The sequence below is a fragment of the Pseudonaja textilis genome, chromosome 1, assembly GCF_049901715.1.
Source record: "Pseudonaja textilis isolate UNSWEBS1 chromosome 1, rPseTex1.2, whole genome shotgun sequence".
NCBI classification, from domain to species: domain Eukaryota; kingdom Metazoa; phylum Chordata; class Lepidosauria; order Squamata; family Elapidae; genus Pseudonaja; species Pseudonaja textilis.
The window spans coordinates 223,483,314-223,503,139 of record NC_141990.1 but is presented as its reverse complement, the minus strand read 5'-3'; the positions used below and the strand labels follow the sequence as shown (position 1 = coordinate 223,503,139).

General features: G+C 39.2%; 1 protein-coding gene across 1 annotated transcript; it reads right to left on the bottom strand.

Annotated features, from left to right (window-relative positions):
- Positions 1 to 245: 245 nt before the first annotated feature.
- LOC113441135 (aldehyde dehydrogenase family 3 member B1-like) lies at positions 246 to 19,679 on the bottom strand. Its single transcript, XM_026707958.2, has 10 exons — positions 19,103 to 19,679; positions 15,394 to 15,556; positions 14,698 to 14,808; positions 14,434 to 14,554; positions 14,103 to 14,188; positions 13,198 to 13,279; positions 10,022 to 10,408; positions 6,888 to 7,054; positions 3,584 to 3,683; positions 246 to 2,256 (listed from the first exon to the last, which is right to left on the bottom strand). Exons 1-10 carry the CDS (start codon positions 19,492 to 19,494, stop codon positions 2,066 to 2,068), a joined length of 1,800 nt encoding a protein of 599 aa, XP_026563743.2. The 5' UTR covers positions 19,495 to 19,679; the 3' UTR covers positions 246 to 2,065.
- Positions 19,680 to 19,826: the final 147 nt, after the last annotated feature.

Genomic DNA, 19,826 nt, shown 5'->3' with positions numbered 1-19,826 from the left:
ACTACTTTAAAATACCAAGATGCTCTTTATTGTAGCAAATTGCTTACACGTTCACTTGAGTATTTGTTCTTTAAACTTTGTTTTCTTTGTTTCTTGGTATCTATATTTTAATCAAAAACTCCTGTTATAGGAATAAATTTTTGGCTAATTTTATTAGGTTATTAATGTTATTATTAATTTTATTATATTAGGTAATTCACTATGTCAATTGATAGCACTATTAAATAATTAGTCAACTATCTGCATGGTTTGACTCATGATCTTTATTACAGAAGGAAAACATTTGCTTGAAAATGCAAACCTGCAGGAAATCTCAATAAGATTGCAATCTTCAGCAAAATTACATGGAAATAAATCTCTGAAATTGATAGGACATATATAGTGTATTTTAAATTATTATGATTGGGCTAGGCAATATAGAAATCACTAATGGCATAAAGAATCTGATGTCAGCTGTTCCATGTTGGAGAGAATGTTTACCTCTCTACCAAATATGTAAAGCTAAAACTGTTGTGCAAAAAACTAGGCCCCAAGTTTTTACAGCCATTCCCCATTGTGAGACTCTTTAACCCGGTCACAGTAGAATTGAAATTTCCCCGACTTCTGGGAAAGGTACACCCAATTTTCCATAGTAGCCTACTGAAGCTGATGGTAGGTTCTGAGCTAAGGCAGGCAGCTCGAGTGGGCCCAGACCCCATACTGATGGAAGAGGAAACCCATTACAAGGTAAAGTGAATCCTAGATCCCAGGCTCTATAAAGGAAAGCTACAATACTTGGTTCAGTGGAAGGTATCATCTGACATCTGGATTTTAACATCCTTGCAGGCAAGGATATTGAAAGAAATATAATTAAAGGTGGCATGTCTGAGCTTTAGAGCATCACAATATAGAAAATGCATTGTCAACAGAATATGTTTATGTGTAATAATATGTATTAGATCAGCTTCAAATTTTTAAAAGTTGTTTAATTAATCCAGTATTTAAATATCCATCGGAAATAGTTGATCATTTTACAAAGACCATCCATACTGCTACCCTTAATGTACAAGTATATAAATCAGAACACTGTAAAGAGGAGCTATACTTGTCAATTTTTAACAAAGTATATGATACTTCTCGAGTTTTTAAGCTGAATTAACTTTGTGTTAAAGGCAAGATGAGATTTTATACGTAAATGTTAATTATATAGTCCTTGCTGGAATTGAGAACATGTTGTATATCCAGCAATGGTGCAAAGAGAATTGAAGGTTCCTGTTGTGGTTTGCCGGCAACAGGTGCGGACGGCTGAGGTCTCAGAAAGTGAAGACTCAGATGAGGGCCCTGCGTGTGATGCAGGGATGGAATGCTGCCTTTGAAGATTGTGGAGGCTGGCAGCAGTGATGAAGAGGTCCCCGAGGAGCCTGTGCCCAGAGCACATGCACACAGGGCTGCTCAAAAAAAGAGCAGCTGCAGCAGCGTGGGCAACTCAGGAGTAAGGCTGCAAGGTAATGGCCCCTCCCTTAAGAGATAAAAGCCAGCTGAGAAACCAGAGTTCTTTGCAGGAAGCAAATAAGTTTTTGCACTCAAGCCTTGTGGACGTTCGGACTATCTTAGTTTGTGTTTGGAGACTCTTTGTGTTTGAAATATTTCTTGGTAACTTTTTCTACTGTTCTTGGCAGCCTTGCATAACCTTGGCGAGGCTCGTTCTTATCAGAGACAATTAGTTTGAAACAGCCTTTTAGCCATGAAGGAACAGAATTCATAAAGAATCATTAAAAGGTTTTGCTGTTACTTCTGTTTTGTGTTTGTTTCCTTGGAACAAGGTTTGTGTCAGAACGGATTCCTAAGTTTTCTAACCACTACTAAATGTTGAATTTACTGAAGGTGGTATAGGATAAAGAAAAAAATGTAAGAAGCAAAGATGGCAAAAGTAAGGTTTGTCAGAACAGAGAGTGTTTTTCAAGGATCTTTGAAAGTGATGAGGCAAAATTCTAGGACCAGCTGATGAAGGAAAAAAATCTCTCAACTCTACAGAAAAATTGTTGGTAGATGTTCCTTAAGAACACAGATGATGTGCTTTAATGCCTTACAACAAAGTGCACATACTACGCCTGACCTCCATAGAGGCAACTGCCATTCTCAAATTATTATCGTTGTATGGTGGGTAGCGCATTTTGTTGATTGTTTCCAGGCCTATGTAGCGCAAGAGACAGCCACGGAAGTGAGTAAATGTGTCGAAAGTAAATTTGCCATGGTACTTGCCAAATCCACTGCATCCTGCAATAGTTTTAAAAAAAATCAGATCAAATCTTGCACACTCATATTTTAGCTGACAACACAACTTGAGCAGCCCTTGTACTTATTCTTGTTCAAGCTAGATAATAGCTGCCTTAAAACCTCTTCTCCTAATACTTATTACAAAAGGTTTTACATTCAATGGATATTGAACAACTACTCTTAAAAAAGAAACTAAAGAAGAGAATCCCACATAGACAAGCAAAACTTGGTTCGGTAATAACTTACTGGCTGTTTTGTTTCATGATTGGTAAACTACGATGGCCTTAATGCTCAATAAAATGGAATTGTTTTTTTTTAGTTATATCAAATGTTGATTTATACATCATGTTAAGCTGCATTTAGTGTAATGTGTGACTCTATTGAACCAGAGATGTTTATATTTTGATCTTGTTAACTTTACTTACAAAGTTAAAATAACGAGCCTCCCCCCCCCACTTACACCTGCTTTCCAGTATAATGTAGACCAGATTTCCTGCTCTCTTGTTTTATTTATAGATCAGATAATCTGTCAGGTCATCCTTTTAGTGATGTTTCCTTACCGGATAACTCAATGTTTTCAACAGTTGGCAGAGTTTCTAATAAACTGCCTTTAGTGAAAAAAGCTGGGATACATTCAGAGAAGTATCTGACTTGAAAATAGCCCATGTTAAACTGTATAGCACAATCAAGCAACAGAACTAAAGGTGTTTTATGACATCTTGTATCATGTCCTAACCTGTTTTATAATAATTGTATGTCATAAAGTAATTTTATTTAATTTGCCAAATTTCAATTTCACTGGAGTCCTGAGTTCCAGATTATGGATGCATTCTGTAAGTTAAACCATTTGAGGTACCTCAAAAAGTGTGTTCTATGGTTGGTGCATTGTTTTTCCCAGTTAAAGGTTACATGAATCAAGTTTTACTACTATATAGACAACCACCTGGCTTATAGCACAGAGGGGAATTTACTATTTGAGCAATTTGTTTTTACAAGCAAATGGTTTAAAATTAACTTTTAATTTGTTTTGTCTTCAGTCTGATGAAAAGCATCATCAAGAGCAGTGGTGAGATTAAAATGTTTTTACTACCGGTTCTGTGGGTGTGGCTTGGTGGGCGTGGCAGGGGAAGGATATTGTAAAATCTCCAGTCAGAGGTGGGATTTTCTAGTTCTCTGAACTACTCAAAATTTCTGCTACCGGTTCTCCAGAACTGGTCAGAACCTGCTGAATACCACCTCTGAGCAAGAGGGAGAACTTGTCTGTTGAGAGGGAAGGGTAAGGATAGAGGTAAGATAGAGATAAGATAACATAGAAAACTAATCATACCAATGCCGCCAAATGGTAGGGTAATCAATGATACGTGCAACAAGGTATCATTACCGCAAAAACCACCACTGCTAGTGCGATCGAGTACCTCATTCACAACCTATAAAGAGAGAAAGAATAGAAGATTTTTAGGAGTCCCATCCTTAATTTTACAAACATGAGTTTCATCAGGTCCCAGCTCTATAATAATAAGGGTCACGATACAAACAAGGGTCTTTAACCTTTGGGCCACTACAAACATTTGGAATATTGAATATGTGCCACAGATACACTCACAAAATGGCTAATATTGTAGATGTAGTCAATTAGCAATTGGAAGGCAGAAATAAAGATTCTCTATGAATCTGAAAAAAGTAGTTGAGAGACTGAAAATACAAATGACCCCTTTTGGACTCACACACCCAGTTTTCTACTCCCATGTACTTCCATACAGAGCCAAGAGCAATGAATGGATATAAAAATGACAAGTTTGGTTAATTTAATCAATGCCCTCTCCCAAGCAAGAACTTTACTGCATACAGGTAGTCCTCGATTACAACTTTTCATTTAGTGACCATTCAAAGTTACAATCACATTAAAAATAAGTGACATGACTGGTTTTCACCCCCATGGTTATGTATCAGAATTCAGGCAGGTGGCATGCAAGCGTTGTGGTGGCGCAGTGGTTAGAATGCAGTATTGCAGGCTAATTCAGCTCACTGCCTGGAGTTTGATTCCCACCATCAGTTTTCCATCCTTCTGAAGTGGGTAAAATGAGGACCCCGATTGTTGGGGCCAATATGCTGACTTTGTAAATCGCTAAGAGAGGGCTGTGAAGCACTGTGAAGTGGTATGTAAGTCTAAATGCTATTCCTATTGCTATTTATGACATTTGCAGTGTCCCAAGGTCAGGTGATCACTACTTGTAAACTTCCCAGCTGGCTTCCAACAAGCCATGGGCAAAGCCAGATTTGTTTAATGAATGCATGATTCACGTAACAACTGCAGTGATTTGCTTAACAACTATGGCAAGTAGGTGATAAAATATGGCAAAACCCACTTAAAACTGCTGTAAGTCGAGCAGTACTTGTACACTCAGCAGTTTGTCTCAAGTTCTCTTCCCAGATAAAGGGAAAAGTTGTATTTTTAAAATGCAAAGGCAGAATTCCGGGTTAACAAGAACAAGAAATGTCAGTGCCTGAATTGGGGGTGGTGGTGGAGGATGCCATTTCCACACCACCTCTGATAAATAGCTGAAATTACTGAATAGCTGAATTACTAATAGCTGAAACTTCAAGAAGTTGCAGGAGGCTCAAGGACAGAGAAACAGAGAAACAGAGGACTTTGCTTCAGGATCCAGCTTATTAGGAATAGGTGACTGCTATGGTTATAGATTGTGCTAATTTTTAACTTCTTTTTCTGTGTATTAGAAAATTTATTCTTTCTTGTTTCCATTTCTCTGGAAAGGTATGGAATTCTGTATAATTGCTAATTTTTGAGACCTGATACAGAACTTGAAAACTGTCTTCCTCCAAGCTTACTAATTACAAAAGACAACCACAATCTTGTGGTCTGTCAAGAGCATGGTGTGCATTTTGTAAATTGGATGCTATATATCCTACCTTTTTAAAAAATAAAGATTGATTATCCCTTGCAAAATAGCTGAAGTAATTAATCACAAAACTTTATGCTACAAGGACAGGATGGCATATTACAGAAATTATTTCATTTCCCCCTGCTATTTATTTGCCTAAAGGACAATACATGTTGTGGGAGCCTCTCTCTTTCCCAGACCAAGGATGGAGTGAAACTCCTTGGAAAATAGTAAGGACACAAGTAATTAACAAACCGCTGCAATCCTAGAAGGAATGACAGAATGTATAAACCTAGCAGGATTCTGGGAGAGGACATTTGAAATGGGAGGAGGACATATAAAATGTCTTTCCACAATCTATAACCTGTACAGTACCTCAAAAACAAGCCCAGAAATATAGCTGCCCTCACACAGTGTAACCTCTAGTTACTCCCCTGAACATGTGGGATGAAGTCATAGTTCAAACTCTCATTTTATTATTTGCTTAATTTTGTTGTCCTTGAGACTGGATTTTCAGTGTAGTTACGTGGTTGTATTTTAATTTAGCCACGTCTCTTCTTCTGGGAGTTGGGAATCACATAGCATATTTAGAAAAGTTCTGGTTAGAAGAAAAGTGACCTCTCAATAATTTTATGTATCAAACTTTTTAAAACATCACACAATTTCAAAGAAGAGAAGTGCCTTAGTGAAAGTAAATACAGTGCAGGGAAGAGGTTGCCATGTACATTGTACAAAGTCTTGATTTTTTGTTGCCAATGGGAATATTGATCTAGAAAACCCACATTTGATCTACATCAAGACACAGAAGTCAGCAGTTACACAGGAAAGGGACATCTGGGCCATTTGGAATCCAGGAGACTTCCAACCTCCAGAGGGTTCCATGTGCCCCAGAATATCTACATAGAACATTATTGTGGTACAAAACATTACTATCCATACCAGAACAACTTAGAGAAAACTCCTCAGCAGTGGACTGTAATGTGAGGGAGGCTATGCTTTGACAACATAGTTGTAAAACAGTACTGTAATGTAGTTTTCTTTGCATTATGAATGTGTGGGTGAGCCAATATTATTTTTAACATCGGCTTATTGGTAAATCAAGAGTAGAATTGGGCTTTCCCTCTATTATCCAAACTATGGAACAGGACAACACTTTGCGGCCAACTCGTTGCAGCATCTCATTGTGGCCAACTCTGCAGTCATCCTAGTGCATCCATCTTGCTACTGCTATCTCACCGCTGCCAACTCGCATGGGGCAACTCACCACAGCCAACCGGCTGTAGGACAATTCACCACGGGACAATCCATGTAATAGAATAACTCAACACAATATTATCTGCCACTGTTCCTTTGACATTCCACTGACAAAAAGTGTCAATGGAAATAAAGTAGAAGAAACAATGGTGGATAACATTAATCACATTGAGTTATCCCACATGGATTATCCCATGGCAAGTTGGCTGTGCAAGTTGGCCATAGCAAGATGGCTCTAAAGAGTTGGCTGTGGCAAGATAGCAATGATGAAATGGCAGCAGTGAGTTGGCTGCAGCAAATTGTTCTAGACCCTCCAATCTATATTACCAGTGAACAAAGACTGCTACCATCATAGCTTACCACCAAACATATTTTGAAAATAGCGCACTTCTCCTTTCTTTTGACCATCATGGATGGGGTTATGGGAAATAATCCAGATTCTCCCAGATATAGTATGCTGTAGCTTAAACAATATACCTTGTTATCACAGGAAAAGGCATACACAGCTAGTGGGCGATCTCTGCAATTGATGAAGTGTATGGCCTCCTCCATATCATTCACAGTGAATATTGGCAGGATGGGCGCAAGAACTTCCTCCTGCATGATTGGCTCCCATTCCTTCACATCTGCCAACACTGTTGGAGCTGTAATGGACAAAAGATCACATCAAGACTTGTTCTATTTATATACTATAATTTTATTTGGAGGGTTTTAGCTTTCCCCAGGTCTTTACTTCCAGTATGCAAACCCAGGAAAACATATTTGTCTTCTTGCTTTATGATAAACAGACTTTCCCAGTCTGAGACTTGCAAAATCATACAATCATGAGTGTGCTGTCCAGCCAGTGTATGGGAATTGGATAGTTAGGTAGCAATTGTGAGCTGTTCCCTTAAGGGAATGCATTATGGTAAATATAGGTATCCTGGGAAATGTAGTCCATGTCACATGACCACATCTGTAATCCTAATTGGTCACTAAATTGACCCTCGATGGGTTGGGGGAGTTTTCCTCACTCTTGGCTGAACTCATGGACTCGTGGTAACTGTTTTTCTTCTATCGTTACAAGATGGGAGAAAAAGGATAGGAAATAACCATCTTTTTACTTACAAGACAGATATGCAAAAGATTGGTCATTAAAGAAGAACTTCATCACAAATGTGAGTTATGAGGATACCTGATGAACCAATAAAAGTACTTTGTTATGGATGTTTTTTGGAGTTTATCTATCTGCATCTGTACAGGATACAGAATAATGAGGCTGGAAGGGACCTTGAAGGTCGTCTAGTTCAACCGCTTGCCCAAGGTGAGGACTCCTTATACCATCCTGGACAAATGGATGTCCTATCTTTTCTTGAAAACTTCCAGGGCTGAAGCATCTACAACTCCAGGAGGCAAGCTGTTCCACTGGTTAATTGTTCTTACAGTCAGGAAATACATCCTTTAAATCTCTCTTTAACAAGCTTCCCCCCATTGCTTCTTGTCCATTTTCCTGCCTAGGTACAGGACCTTGCTTTTCTCACTACTGAACTCCATCTTACTGGATTGCTCTATTCTTTCAAGAGACTTCTGAATCTTCCAAATGAACTCCCCTTCTATCCACTTTATCTTCTAGATCATTAATAAAGATGTTGAGCAATAGGCCCAAGACGGAACCTGAGCATGTTTCTCTCCATTTATTTATTATTTATTAAATTTATGTGCTGCCCATTTAGACATTGTTACAAGCTGAATGTGGTGATCAGCCAATTGCAAATCAATCTGGTTCTATCTGTCCCAAGTTGTTCTATCTTACCATGAAATAGGCTATGATCTACTTTGCCAAATGCCTTCCTGAAGTCTAAGCATACTATATCCACAGCATTTCCTTGATCCGCTAATTTAGTCACTTTATCAAAGAAGGCAATAAGGTTTATTTGGCACAATCTGTTTTTAACAAACCCATGTTGGCTTCTCTCAACTGCTTTGTTCATTTCTTGGTGCTCACAAATGTTCTGCTTGATTATCTTTTCTAGGATTTTCCCATGTAATGTTGTCAAGCTGATTGTTCCATTTCCCACTTACCCCCTTTTTTGAACCATATCAACTCTTTTCCAGTCCTCTGGTACTTCCCCAATATTCCAGGAGCTCTGAAAGATTTTGTTCAGTAATTCTGAGATCACATCTACCAGCTCTAATAGATTTAACCAATAATCAGAGTTGGAAGGGACCTTGTAGGTCATCTAGTCCAACCCCCCGCCCAAGCGGGAGACCCTACACCGTTTCTGGCAAATGGCAGTCCAATCTCTTCTTGAAAGTCTCAACTGATGACGCTCCCACAACTTCCGAGGGCAACTTCTGTTCCATTGGTTGATTGTTCTCACTGTCAGAAAGTTTCTCCTTATTTCCAGGTTAAATCTCTCCTTGTTCAGTTTCCATCCATTATTCCTTGTCTGGCCTACAAGCTCTTTAAAAAATAGCTTGACCCCTTCCTCTCTGTGGCAGCCCCTCAAATATTGGAAGACCGCTATCATGTCTCCCCTAGTCGTTCTCTTTAGTAGACTAGACTAGTCATGCCCAGTTCCTATAACCGTTCTTCATATCTTTTAGTCTCCAGTCCCCTAATCATCCTGGTTGCCCTTCTCTGTACTCTTTCTAAAATCTCAACATCTTTTTTTATAGTATGGTGACTCTTTTGGAATCCTGTGAACCATTCGGTCCTAGTGATTTGAACTCAGCTAAAGAAGAGAGGTGTTCTTTTACTAATTATTTTGCCTATTTTGACCTGCTTTCCTGTTTTGTCTTGCACAGTGCTATTTTTTCCCTTTCCACGAAGACATTACAAAGAAGGAATTAAGTAGTTCCACTTTCTCCTTGCTGTTCATCTTTCCATTTTTTATACTTGTCCTTTTCATCCCTTAGTTTGTCAGAGAACTCTTTATGCAAACATACTGGTTTTATTGGGAGGCTTTTTTTTCTTTCTCTGTAGTATTGTGTTTGTTTGGACTTTAATAATCTCATTTTTCAGTGTTTGTTAGTTTGTTAAAAGTAGCTTTCTTGGACTTCAACTTTCAAAATGCCAAGCCTATGTGGCCAATGATAGTCCAACACATTTGGTAAGCATCAACTTGGGAGGTTGATCTAAATCAAAACTACTAACCATGCATTCTTAATAAGATGGATTAATAGATTGATTAAATTGTATAAAAGCAAACACATGCCTGGAAGCTAAAATCATAAGACTATCATCTGATTTACTTTTGGCCGTGTTATGCACGCAAATTCATTGGAGAAGACAGTGATGCTAGGAATGGTTAGTGGACAAAGAGGAAGGGGAAAACTAAATATGCTGGATTGATAACAACAAATCGGATGCAAAGTTGAAGATACAACAATTGAATTAAATGGTGCTTGACAAGGTCACATGGAGACCACTTGCCTATAAAGTCACCAAGAGTTGGATACGACCAATTGGTTAAAAACAATGATTGATTATGTACCATAAGTCATTTTCAACTCCTAGTGAACACATAGATTTCTCTAAAAGCTTACTAGATACTGTTCAAGAAATGTCTTCCTGTCTTTCCCAAGCTCCAAATCTTTCCCTTTCCTCCAGTCCTAAGTTGTGTACTCACCAATATAACGCTCACGCTCATCGATCTCTCCACCAATGGCCACCCGGCCACATTCCAGCAAAGCTCGGGCACGCTGGAAATGCCTGTCATTGACCATGCGGCCAAAATCAGCTGACTGTTTGGGTTCATTTCCAAAGAATTCACAGATAGCTTGGCGCAAGCAAGGCATCAACCTCTCCTGTGTTTCAACTGTACAGATCACATAATCTGGTGCGATGCATGTCTGTCCAGCATTGAGGAATTTTCCCCATACAATTCGGTTGGCTGCATTCTGGAAATTGCAGCACTTATCCACATAACAGGGACTTTTCCCCCCCAGCTCTAGAGTCAATGGTGTTACATGTTTTGCTGCAGCGGTCATGATGATCTTTCCTACACGGACACTCCCTATAAAGAAATGGGAAAATTTGGGTCAAAACAGACTCATAGCACAACTCCCATCCAGCTCTTGGGGGCTCAATTCTGTCTTCAAAAACTACCTGTTTTTTCTCTAATACTCTTCCATATAGATCAGCAATACTCCATGTTGAATGTTTTAAAAACTCCATGAAATGTTAATAATAATCAGCAAGACAACTCTGCGTAAGCAGTTTTATGTAATGTAAAAATTATTTTCTGATTTAGTAAGAATTTGGAAAATATATTTTAAAAATGGTCAAAACATGGCAGCCTGTGATCTATAATGATAACGTTCTGAATAGTTGGCAAATCAATGATTAACCAGTGTTTAATATATTAACTGTGCAAGAATTTGTATTGCATAAACTTGAAACCTACAAACGTTCCAATCATTTCTGGGTTAAAAAAAATAATGCAGTACAGCATTAGGAAGAATTGAAAAAAGTACACAGAATAATTATGTAAATTTATAAAATTACTGGGGTTATCTTCTAGATCAAATTACAGTTACCATCTAGGTATTTGTTTTCAACATTGCAAATCTGTTTCTGGTTTTGATTTTCTTTTAAAGGTTTTATGATTGTTAAAAACAAGGGAAGTAAAAAACAATGTTGTAAATAATAAAAAATAAATAAATGTTGGTTTTACTTATTTTTGTCAAAAGCAGATTGTTTGTCATCTTATGTTATAATCACATCATCAGATCTAATAGCCATGGCAGCTTTTCAGCTGAGAAAAATCCATCGATTTAGAGACACACTTAATTTCATAAAATCATAAAGACAGGCTAAATAATCCATTTAGTCCAACCAACTAAGACAACAGGTGGTGTCCAGCTCTCCATGTTTATTATTAAAACTATTATTTCATGTCCTAACTTCTAGGATGACTAAGAAGTCTTTGTTTTCTACTTGGCATCTTTTCAAGTGCTTGAAAAGTATCATTTTCCCCCTCAACACCATATCTTTTCTTTCTTTAGGACTAAAAATTCCCCGTTCAGGTCTATGCCTTTCTTTTCCCAATCCCCTGATCAGGATTCTCTGAACCTATTCCAGGTTATCTAAAATCTTGAACAATAGTATCCAGAAGTGGACTTGATGCTCAAGGAATTGTCTGACCAACGCAGAATAAAGTTGAATACTATTTTAGTAATTTGATTGATGCAAACTAAAATTGTAAATAATTTTTACAGTCATATTACACTGCTGACTCATACATTTGTAATCAGCATTCTGTTCCAAGGACTGTTTCCAATCTGGTGCATTTTTTTGTTTTGTTTGTTAGGAATTTTGTTATCTGACTAAAAAATTCAATTTTCCCCTTATTTTTAGTTCATTTCCCTAACTTATTGGCTTGTGTCTGCTAGAATAAATATTCCATCCACAAATTCCATAGGCAAATTTGATAATTATTTTATCTATCTCTTCATCCAAGTTATTTTAAATTGTCAATTTAGATGGAAAATGTATCGAGACAGTCCATTAAAATCCCACATCAAACTCTGCTGCCAAATTCCTGTTAAATGGGCAGTTCTTATTATTACCCTGAGCAGTTCTGGGAATGAAAGAGGAAATGCAAATCTGGGTATCTTTCTTGTGAGAGGAAAAGCTAGAGAATTTTCATTATTTCCAAAAGACTGAAATTTTGCATTAAGCATAGGAGGGTTTTTTTTTCCTTACAGTGTGACAACTTATCTTTTCACTAGTGAGTAAGATCTACAATCTGGAAGCTGCTGACAGCCAAAGTTACAAACACCACATACAACAGTTTTCCTGGGCTATTGATGGGGAACTATGATGCATGTCATAAGCGACAAGTCACAATGTTTTGGGTGACAGGCCAGTTTTCACCAACACCTGACAACAATTCTTGAAAGCGTGCCCCATTCTGAAGCAATTTTCAGGGGCCGCGGAGGCCATGTGAGAAGGGGATGCACTCTTGCACAGCCTCCAGGCATCCCAAGGAAAGGCCATGATGCTCTCATGCACCTCCAGAGCCTCCAAAGATTGTGTGAGAACGGGGCCTGCTTTAGTGTGAATTTTGGAGTCTTCAGAGGCATAGCATTTTCTGAAGCTGCTTCAAGAACAAAGGCTTTCTGCAACCTGGAGTAGCTCAGGTATGCTGCAGGAGCCTATCAGAAAGAGAACATCAGCTGAAGATAAGCAGCTCATGGCAGATCCCAGAGACCGCTTAGCCACAAGGGCAATCTTGCTGCTCCCCAAGTTTCACAGGTCTTGGGAAACAGTGTGAGGCGGCCTTTTTGAGTGGCAGCAGTGGCGCCTAGACTGAAGTCAAGGCCCTAGCCTCTGCTTCAGGTCCAGCCTTGGCACTGCCATCAAGGACTGCTATTCATGGTGGTCTGGGAGATAATGTTTCTCTGATGTTTGGGGGAGGTATGTGTGTGTGACATGCAGGAAGTGTTTAAGTTAGGCATTTTCTGAATTCTTGATACGTCAGCCCCACAAAGCTTGCCATCACTGCCCTGTGTCTAACTTGCCACTGATTCAGCTATATTGCAATAAACATGGTAAAGCTACTTAACTAAGACATATGGCAAATTGCAGGACTGTACACAATTTGGTCTAGAGGTATTGTAAGAGATAAATTCTACTGCAGAGGGGTCATAAATAATGATCTTAGATAAACAGAACCTTAAAAGTTTCAATAGTTGAACATTGACTTACCACAGATATTTGAATAGTCATTAATAATATTTTTTTGTAAAAAGTACTACTGAAAAGAATAACTTGAAAAAATATTCAAGAAAGGAAAATCACCTGTATAGAAGATATAATCAAACTTATTTTCCAGTAATTTTCCTGTTTCTTCAGGACCAGCTGTCACCACAGCGAAGGTTTGCTATAAAATAGAAAAGGAAGTTCACATCCAATCAAACTAGCCTCCACATCACACAGGTGGAGTTTTCTGTCCCTGAAACACAGCAGGACAAAAAGCCTCTTGTGCGCAATTTGGAACAATGAGCTGATACATTAAATTGAAAGGAAATTAAGATGTTCCTTAAAATGTTTTAATGTTAAAAGAGATGAATATTTTTTTATTTAGTTAGAATATGGTAATAGGGATCTATAATTTTTTTTCCTATCTAACCTTGGGAATGGAATTGTCCTGCCTTCATAATAATCTCCTAAATTCATTCTTCCTGTATCTACCCAAAACAGTCTTTCGTTAAAGTAACTTTGTTAAAGTATACTTAGTCCCTTACACTGCACTTGGGTTTTAAGAAAAACAGAAAGCACATAACCTACATCCCAAATAAACTGACACTGCATATCCAGCTGTTAACTGTACATCACCCTTTTCCTGTGGCTGGCTGAGAGAAAGTGGACAGCATTCTTCATTTTCATTGAAAACAAAAGGCTAGAAAAAGCATAGTGCACTTTGATGCTTCAGTTGTAATCCTCAGAAGGTCATCACCACCACAGTCTACTCTAAAGGAATATGCATATTTTTGGGAAGGAACTGGGGCAGAAATAAACTCACCCAGGTTCCAAAAGCAGATTAAAAATTGGAGGTTAGTTCAGATCCAGTTTTTCCTCAATAGGCCCAAGAAATTGCCTTCTCATGATTAATTAAGACAAAGGCAGAAGAAAGGACAAATCAAAAAACCCTCAGCTTCATTTTGATTTTTTAACAAGGCAAAACTGGCAATTGAGGAACTCACCGAATCCAGATAACAAGGCAACGCTTCTGCAAGGAGCCTTTCAGTGCAGCTGCTCACCTCTGAGGGCTTCAGAATCACACAATTCCCTAGAATGAGGAGAGAACACTTTACCAAGGTTGCAACAGATAAATACCCACCAATACTTGGATCTCCTGAAAGAATATTCAGGGGATCTAATGCAGAAATCTCCAAACATGGCAACTTTAAGACTTGTGGACTTCAACTCCCAGAATTCTCTAGCCAGCATGAAGTCCACAAGTCTTAAAGTTGCCAAGTTTGGGGACCCCTGATCTAATGTCTAAAATGAATTAGGAAATAGCTTCTCACTCACCAGCTGCAATGGCTCCCACAAGGGGCAACAAAGTAAGCTGGATAGGGAAGTTAAAGGCTCCAATGATCAGCACCACACCATATGGATCCTTCTGAATGAAGGCACAATCCAGCTGTGTCATCTACAGATAAACCAGAACAATTGTTCAGATAGAAAGCCCACCTTCAGTTTGATGAGATAATATATCCTTTTGACTTTCATCCCCATCCAACCTAGAAACTTTCCTCTTCATTTGTTCTCCCACCACCCAGCTTCTCTCCTTACTAGGTTCTTGTTCACTTTTTCATCCTTCATCCAGCAGCTTAAGTTGTTAAGAGCGTTGGCCAGTTCATTTCTGACCAACAAAATCTCCGTGAACTCAGTTTCAAAGCAGGGCTGGGGAGGAGAAAGACAAAATGAGGTGCATCAGTGATGTCCATATTGAGTTCAGAAGTGAACGATGTAGCAGTTCTTCAATGAGCAAACTTGTCTCTCATTCATGGTAAAGTTTTATCATGCCATCATCTCAATTGATTCTTGGAATGTTTGGGTTTTACACCAGGATATGACACTAAGCTTAGTACTCTAGGTTCGTAAATCTTAATCAGGCGGGAGACTCGCAGACAAACTCAGCTACAAATATAAACTATATATAGTTAGATGACTGACTATGCAAAGAAATCTTGATAAGTTTAAACTTTTTCATCCCACTTTTCTGAGATAAAGTACTTGGCTGTACTCTTAATCATTTGTTGACTGCTCAACTGTGTTTACATAATGATTTTCCATAGCCTGAGAGCCAGCTAAATTCAGCTCTCATGGCACATACAGAAAACATTGCTTCTTTTTCATATTTTTTTCAGGGAAAATCTAACAAAGAAAAATAGAATAGCCGTGTCATGTTTATTAACTGGCAAGCAAGCCCTTCATCTGCAAGTCCCCATTCAGCTGTCAGGTGCTCTAAATGGATAGCCCACTCACCTTGTGTAGGTCCTCACACAGGGCATGCTGGATATCGGCCTGTCTTTCCTCCAGAAAGTGGCACAGGGCTTCTAGTTGTGTGACCCGAAATTCCTTTGGACGCGTCTTTCCCGACATCCAGGTAGCACGTAAGCAATCCACTAGACCAGCATAGGGGTTTACACTAGGAGAAAACGAACACTCATAGAATCAAAAGAGTTATGGAACAGTCCCATTCTTTTTATCATTTATGTTAATCCTGATTCCGTGTTGTCTTTCTTTACTTTACTAATGGAGTCTGGGAATTTCTGCCATGACTTTTTGAGCTTCCCAATACTTAAGACAAAGACTTCTACTTCAGACAAGACTCAAAATGATATTTTTCCTTTTGTCCTACACTTGTGTCATTCTTTTTCTAAAGAATGTCATTATCTTGGGCCACAAGCAAGAATAGCTATACTTTTCTCATAGTTTTTTTAAAAACTCACTTGGTGATATCCAGATAATCAAAGTTTTTTTCTTTCATGTAGCAATAGATTCTGACCCTAGCATTTAGATTGTTGGGATCGAAACTAGATGTTCCCCATAATCTCCTTCAGTCCTTACATTCTTTGATGTTACCTCAAATAATTTATCTCAGGTTGCCATTTTTCAGGTGTTCAGAGTGAGCTTGGGCTCCCAGATCCTGATCACCATTGCCATGAACACTGAATAATTTGCCTGGAGATGAAATGTGCTGAACGAAATAGGACAAACAGGATGGGATAAGAAAAGGATGCTTGATGCAGATTTTAATTTAGTTTCTACCATTTTAACAAGAGGTTGGTTTCTCTCTCTATTTTAACAAGATGTCAGTGTTTTAATTTTTTGGGCAGGGCTGATGGGGCATGCTAATATATATTATAATTGAATAAGATTCTCCATTCATCCAATTCCAAATCTGCATGATTTTCTTTTTTAATTACCAAGAGATGCTGAGCTTGAAATTAACAACTGATCCAGAACACAGTGGCATGCACAGTATTGGGTGTTCCTAGGTACGCCCACATTATGTCTGTATTGCACAAGCTGCGCTGGCTTCCAGTTTCCTTCTGGGTGCAATTCAATGTGCTGGTTATCAACTTTAAAGCCCTAGGTGGCATAGGACATGATTATTTGCAGGATCAGCCTTCCTGAGAGGATCTGCCTATCTTATTACATCAGAAAGGACAGGAATGATCCAAGTCCCTTCTCGGAGATATTTTTCATCTAGTTCAGGGGTGTCAAACATGGGGCCCACAGGCAAATACATCACGCGCTGGCCATGCCTACCCCCGGTTTAGCAAAAGGAGGGGGAAAATTGCAATACATCACATGACGACAATGTGTTGTCATGAGTTTGACACCCCTGATCTAGAGAGACATTGGAGGTGCTTCTTTCGCATCGCGGTCTCTACCTTATGGAATATCCTCCCCACCCCCATTGATTCAACAGGTCCCCACCCTTTTAGTTTTTTAGAAGGCCATCCAGATCTTCTTGTTTTAGCCAGACAATGGGATAGGACAGAATAGAATAGACAGAATGGAATTCGGGTAATTGGAACTGGCCGGAAAGCATCCAAAGTGTAAGGTGGAAGGTTTTTGTTTTTATTTGACGGTTACATTGTTTCATGCTTATGTTTTATAGTTGCTGATGCCAGAGTTGTTTAAGCTGGGTGAAGTCATCTAAATAAGTAAATAAATAAAATCCCTTTTTGAATGAAAACTGGATCTGCCATAATAAGTCCATCGCTTACCTATAAACCAATTTAAGTTCTCCATAGGATCTTACCTGGAAAACTTCATATTCTTACACTGTGATTTCTCAGTCTGAATGCTAAACACCTGAATACAGCTGCTTGTCTGTTAAAGAAACAAGAGTGGCAGGAAAGCAGCAGAGTATTTTGGCCAAGGACCAGCAGATTTAAGTACATAGAAACCAACAGACACAAATCCGGCTGAGGCAGCTCAACTGCTACTCCACAACAATGACTTCCACAAGAGTTCCTATTGTGAACCTTGGCTGTTGAATCCTATTGGTTTGTTCATGTTGGCTACAAAGTGATACAAAATACCTTTGAAGTCATCCAGGTGAGTAGTGACAAGTTGCCAAGATGTTTGCAGAAACTTCCTGGACCAACCACAAGCCCCATGCCCAACACCTGCTAGAGTCCCAGGTGTCCGCCTGTATTTTCCAAGCTTGGGAACAAAGTCAGTTGCTTTGTAACAGGGGAAGTAATTCATGCAGAGGAATAGTTCATATAGACAGCAATTATAATGACTTTTTAAAATTCAAAATGCTTTTTTATAACTTTTCATTCATTCTCTCAGCTGTTCTGATTATTTGTATTTGCCTGACAAAAGTTCTACACAATAGGCAGAGATTGAGGATGGACAATGTTTCCAAGAACAGATAAGCAACGTTGGAAAGAATCAAGACAGGACCTATTGAACGTTGCCTATAATTATTAGTACTTGTTATTAAAGTACATACCTGCTTTGATATGGAGAACAGAAATTATATTATCCTACATACAAAATCTAGCATCCTTCTGTAATGTATTAAAAGTGTTTTTTCTTCATCTTTGCTATCCTCTTGTGAACACAAGAGCGTTCTCTCTCTGGTTTTGTACATCATGTAAGTCCATAAATGTGATTTTTCAGTTTTGATGCAACAAGGGTTTTAAGCAACAGTTAGCATGTGTGAACCTTCTCACTATAGTCTCAGTAAACCCCTAGACCTAGGTGAACATGCTCCTGATTCATCTCTGTATATGCAGGGATGCGATGCTACCGGTTCTGCCTGGCTCTATAGAACTGATAGCTCTGAAGAGCAGCAGACACTAAACTGGTTCTGTGTCTGCTGCTGTTTGGACCACCCGCCCACCTGGGCTCTTACCTGTCCTTTATTTTCTGCTTTTTCAACCTCAGCTGCTTTGCATGGCACAACTGAAATTGAAAAAGCAGGAAAAAGGTGGCTTTTCAAATGCTGCGCACTTATGCACAGCGATTTTCAGCTGTCTGGGCAGCACAGCTTAAGGTTTATTACATGCGTGTGCAGCGTGAATCTGGCACGCGTGTGCGCAAAGCACGCATGTGCACGCAAAACATGCACGTGCACACAAAATGTAATCACCGAACCGATAGTAACACTGGTTGAATCCCACCCCTGCGTATATGACATACTTTCATAGGTAGTCCTCCACTTACAACAGTTCATTTAGTGACCATTTGAAGTTACAACAGCAGTGAAAAGAGTGACTTGCGACTGTTTTTCACACTTACAACCATTGTAGCATCCCCAAGGTCTTGTGATCAAAATTCAGATTCTTAGCAACTGACTCATATTTATGACGGTTGCAGTGTCCTGGTCATGTCCTCACCTTCTGCAACCTTCTGACAAGCAAAGTCAAGAGGGAAGCCAGATTCACTTAACAACCGTGTTACTAATTTACCAAGTGCATTGATTCACTTAACAATGGTGGCAAGAAAAGTTGTTAAATGAGGCAAAACTCACTTAAAAATGTTTCACAGGGCAACAGAAATGTTGGGCTCAAATGTAGACATAAGTCGAGGACTACCTGTACTTACCAGACTCTCATTCTTCTGTTTTACCAATAGAATATCACACAAACTGAGCTCAACAGAAAAGACAGTCTAGTAATTTGGAAGGATCTCACCTAACCTGTTTTCCTCTGAACCAGTTTCTTACCTATCCGAGCATTGGGACTTGCTGGAAATGTCCTGTGGTTCGTTGCCCTTTGCATTGGAGCTCCCTGAGAAGCAACTCTGTGTGTTCCCTCTTGGGTTTCCCTGAGATTGTCTGTATTGTTGTCTGCTGCTACCTTGCTCTGAAGAGCCACCTTGATTGAAAGCATCTTGGGGGTCCTGGTTTTGTGGTTGCTTCATATGGCTGCCACTCTGCATGCCACCTTGTTGACTGGAACTTTCTGTGCTATCGCACTGGTTTCTGGTACTCTGCTGCCCTGAACTCACGGTGCAATCTCTGAAGGGAATGTCATGGAATCTGTGTTGAGCCAAAGAAGCACCTCTCTGGCCTTGAAATGGCCCGGATCCCTTCTGTCCTGAGCTGCTGCACTGCATTCTGTCTTCCGTGAGCTTGCACTGATATCTGAAAGTCTGCCTCCCTGAACTCACAGAGCATTCGCCTTCAAGAGGAATTTCATGAAGTTTGTGTTCAGTGAAGGTAGCACGTTGCTGGTCTTCAGGGTACCTGGATCTATTCGGAGCTTTGCCCCAGCGTCCTTGAAATACACTTTGCACTGTTTCTCCAGCTAGAAAGAAGAGAAGAAAATAATCAGATGTGCTCTCTTGTGGCTATTAATGTCTACACATTTTCTGTGTATTACTAATTACTAATGTTCACTACTTCTATATGTATACTAATTACTAACTCAGTTTCAGGAAGATTTTAA

Bases quoted from the DNA above. Each gene is read 5' to 3' on its own strand.
- LOC113441135 (XM_026707958.2), bottom strand. From the start codon at position 19,494: ATGCAGTGCAGCAGCTCAGGACAGAAGGGATCCGGGCCATTTCAAGGC. The intron at 15,557-19,102 runs GTAAGAAACTGG...GTTTTCTCCTAG, and splicing joins AAGTCCCAATGCTCGGATAG to TGTAAACCCCTATGCTGGTC. The intron at 2,257-3,583 runs GTATGATTAGTT...AAACTATTGCAG, and splicing joins CCTACCATTTGGCGGCATTG to GATGCAGTGGATTTGGCAAG.